The following is a 2,577-nucleotide window of genomic DNA, read 5'->3' on the forward strand; positions in this document are numbered from 1 at the left end:
AACTGAGACAGGATTCAAGTGGCTTATGGTTTAGTTTTTCATTAATCCTGTCCGGAGAAAGGAGATGGAGTCAATGATTCTTGTTTGTTTGTCTGTTCTCCCTCAGGATGTCCTATGATTCTAGAATTCTCTGTGTTTCCTGTTCCTCAGGATTTGCTGCCTGTTCCCAGCTCAGGTCTTTTTCTTGGCCTCTGTGTGATGGATTGCCCCCTGCTTTGCAGCTCAGAGACTGTTTCTGAGCTGAAGATGCGCCCGGAATCACTGGCAGCTGGCTGATAAGAGACACTGGGAGGGGTCCACCAGAGTGGGTATACTTTTGAGGCCTCATCCTGCAGCTCCAAGTCAGGACCCTTGGCTGCAACAGAGCCCTTCTTGAGCATAGCTCACAGGCTATGCTGGGGCTCTCCTGAGAGCTGGAGAGGGACCAGCCACATGACATGGTCTCTCCTGACAGTCCCATCCCACGCCTCTGACTTTCTGTATTCCATGCTGTCGGGTAGCCCCAAACAGTGACTCTTGGGGACTGGGGAATGGACTCTTGCTGGGTCAGTGAAATACCCTGAGCACCCCCAAGCCTCCAACCTCTGCAAGTGAAAGGCTGATTGTCACTTGCTCTGCAATAGCCAGGGATATCTCCGCTGCAAGGGACCGTGCACAAGAGAGGAGCCTCTGTAGAGCGTTGCAACCTCCCATTCTCCTCAGAATGGAGAAGAGCTTCCTTAAACTCTCATTTTATACCCACCAAGAGCAAAGCCATTTTCCCTGGGCAGCTCTGGAGGCCATGCACGGTGGAAAGTAATATCAAAACGCCCAATTGAACATTGGCCTTAAGCCCAATCTTCATGGTCAGTAAACAAGGCCTGCAATACAGCTAACAGCTAGGCTTTCTAAAAAAGCTCACCGAGATTGTGGAGAAGTTAGACCCAGTTAGGCCAAGTTCTGTGTCAAGGGACAAAAGGACCCGTGGTGCCACACCTTGGAAAAAGGGGAAGAAGTAGAGGGGAAAGGTAGGGAGAGGCGCCTAAATCCAAAACATCTGCAATGTGCTAAGAAAACTAGTTTACTAAATATGATAGTGGAATGCAAGATAACACAATATAATACAATATAATTGGAAAGGAAGCTAATAAATCCAAAAAATGAAAGAGAGAGAGTGTCCAAAACCAAAAGGCCGTACTCTGATGTTGAAGGGGAGATAGCTAGGGAGCACACACCACAGAGCTGAGCAGAGAGACAATATCCCGTGACTCGCAAACAGTTTTATATTTCCCCCTGAACAGAAAACCAAAATGGAACAGTGAAGCCTTCTGGGAGCTGCTGTTCTTCTAGTCTAAAACAGGTAACAAGAACTACTGACAATCCACAAGACTGCAGTGTTAACTCTTTCACTCTCAGTGCGCTACATGAAGATATGATGTGGAATGCTGACAACAAAAATCGTAAAACCATGACACCAGTGAGGTGGGCTGGAGTGCTGGGTTTCAGCAGTCATCCAGCTGCCCTCTGGAGAAATTGCTTGGTCTCCTTGGGCTTCTCTCACTGGGCTGTCCCTGCATATCTGCAAGCTGTCAGTTCATCTGGAGCCTTGTCCTGCTCACAGCACTGCAGCCTTGCCCTGCCAGAAAAGTCCCCAGTGTCTCCTCAGTCAGCTCCCCATGGCCTCAGCTCCCACCTCTCCAGCTGTGTGTGTGCATGAGCATGGGTGACGAGTGCACACATGTACCCAAAGTGTGCACGAGCTTTTGTTCCTGTGAGAGCATTGTTTACATGTACTTTTGTGCATGTGTTGATGTAATTACACCTGCACGCAAGCACAGGTGTGCCATAGCCAGGGATACCTTCTTCAGCTGCAAGGGACAGTATCCAAGAGAGGAGCCTGTGCAGTGTGTCACAACCTCCCATTCTTCTGGGAACGGAGAAGGGTCTCCATAAACACACATCTTATGCCCACCAAAAGCAAAGCCATTCTCCCTGGGCATCTCTGGAGGCCACACACAGTGCAAAGTAACATCAAAAGCTCACATGAGATGCAGAAATCTTTAATGAATGTTTACAGAGGAAAATGAGGTAACACCCAGCAGAGGCTCCACAGTGCAGGATTCATCCAATCCCGTGTTTGAGCTCATGCAGGGCGCGTGCCTGTGTTTTAGCAGGGAGTGGACTAGTTCTGAGGAGCCTCAAAGCCCACCGGTGCAGAAGAGGGAAGAAAAAAGAAAATGGTGAGAAAAAGGTAGTTAGAGGAATAGAAAAAGAGCCATGAGCCAAGTTTTCAGAAAGCCCAGGCTTGCCCCTTCCTCTCAGCGTTTCCTAGAGTAGCTGAGTATGGTCGGGCGATCCAGCTCCACGTTCGTGATTTCTGGATGAATTTCTCCAGGACCACGGCCAGCGGCTTTAGCAGGGCAGGCACCTTCTGCCACAGTAGCCGCTGCCGAAACCGGACAAGTTAAAGCCCCCCGAGGTGATGGGCACGCCCTCAGAGCTGAGGATGCTGCCAACAGCAGCGGAGGTGGACGATCCCACAACAGTGTTCTGCGGGAAGGAGCTGAGGATGGGTCCGGGCAGGGTCACCACCACGGG

General features: G+C 50.2%; 1 protein-coding gene across 1 annotated transcript in view; it reads right to left on the reverse strand.

The window, feature by feature from the left end:
* Nucleotides 1–2,391: 2,391 nt before the first annotated feature.
* The window catches only part of LOC110391634 (feather beta keratin-like), a 5,544-nt gene continuing 5,358 nt past the window's right edge, over nucleotides 2,392–2,577 (reverse strand). The window contains exon 3 of the mRNA XM_021383588.1: nucleotides 2,392–2,529. Within this exon, the coding sequence (XP_021239263.1) occupies nucleotides 2,392–2,529 (138 nt within the window). The remainder of the gene's footprint in view (nucleotides 2,530–2,577) is intronic.

The sequence above is a fragment of the Numida meleagris genome, unplaced genomic scaffold (genome assembly GCF_002078875.1).
Source record: "Numida meleagris isolate 19003 breed g44 Domestic line unplaced genomic scaffold, NumMel1.0 unplaced_Scaffold424, whole genome shotgun sequence".
In the NCBI taxonomy this organism is placed as follows: Eukaryota; Metazoa; Chordata; class Aves; order Galliformes; family Numididae; genus Numida; species Numida meleagris.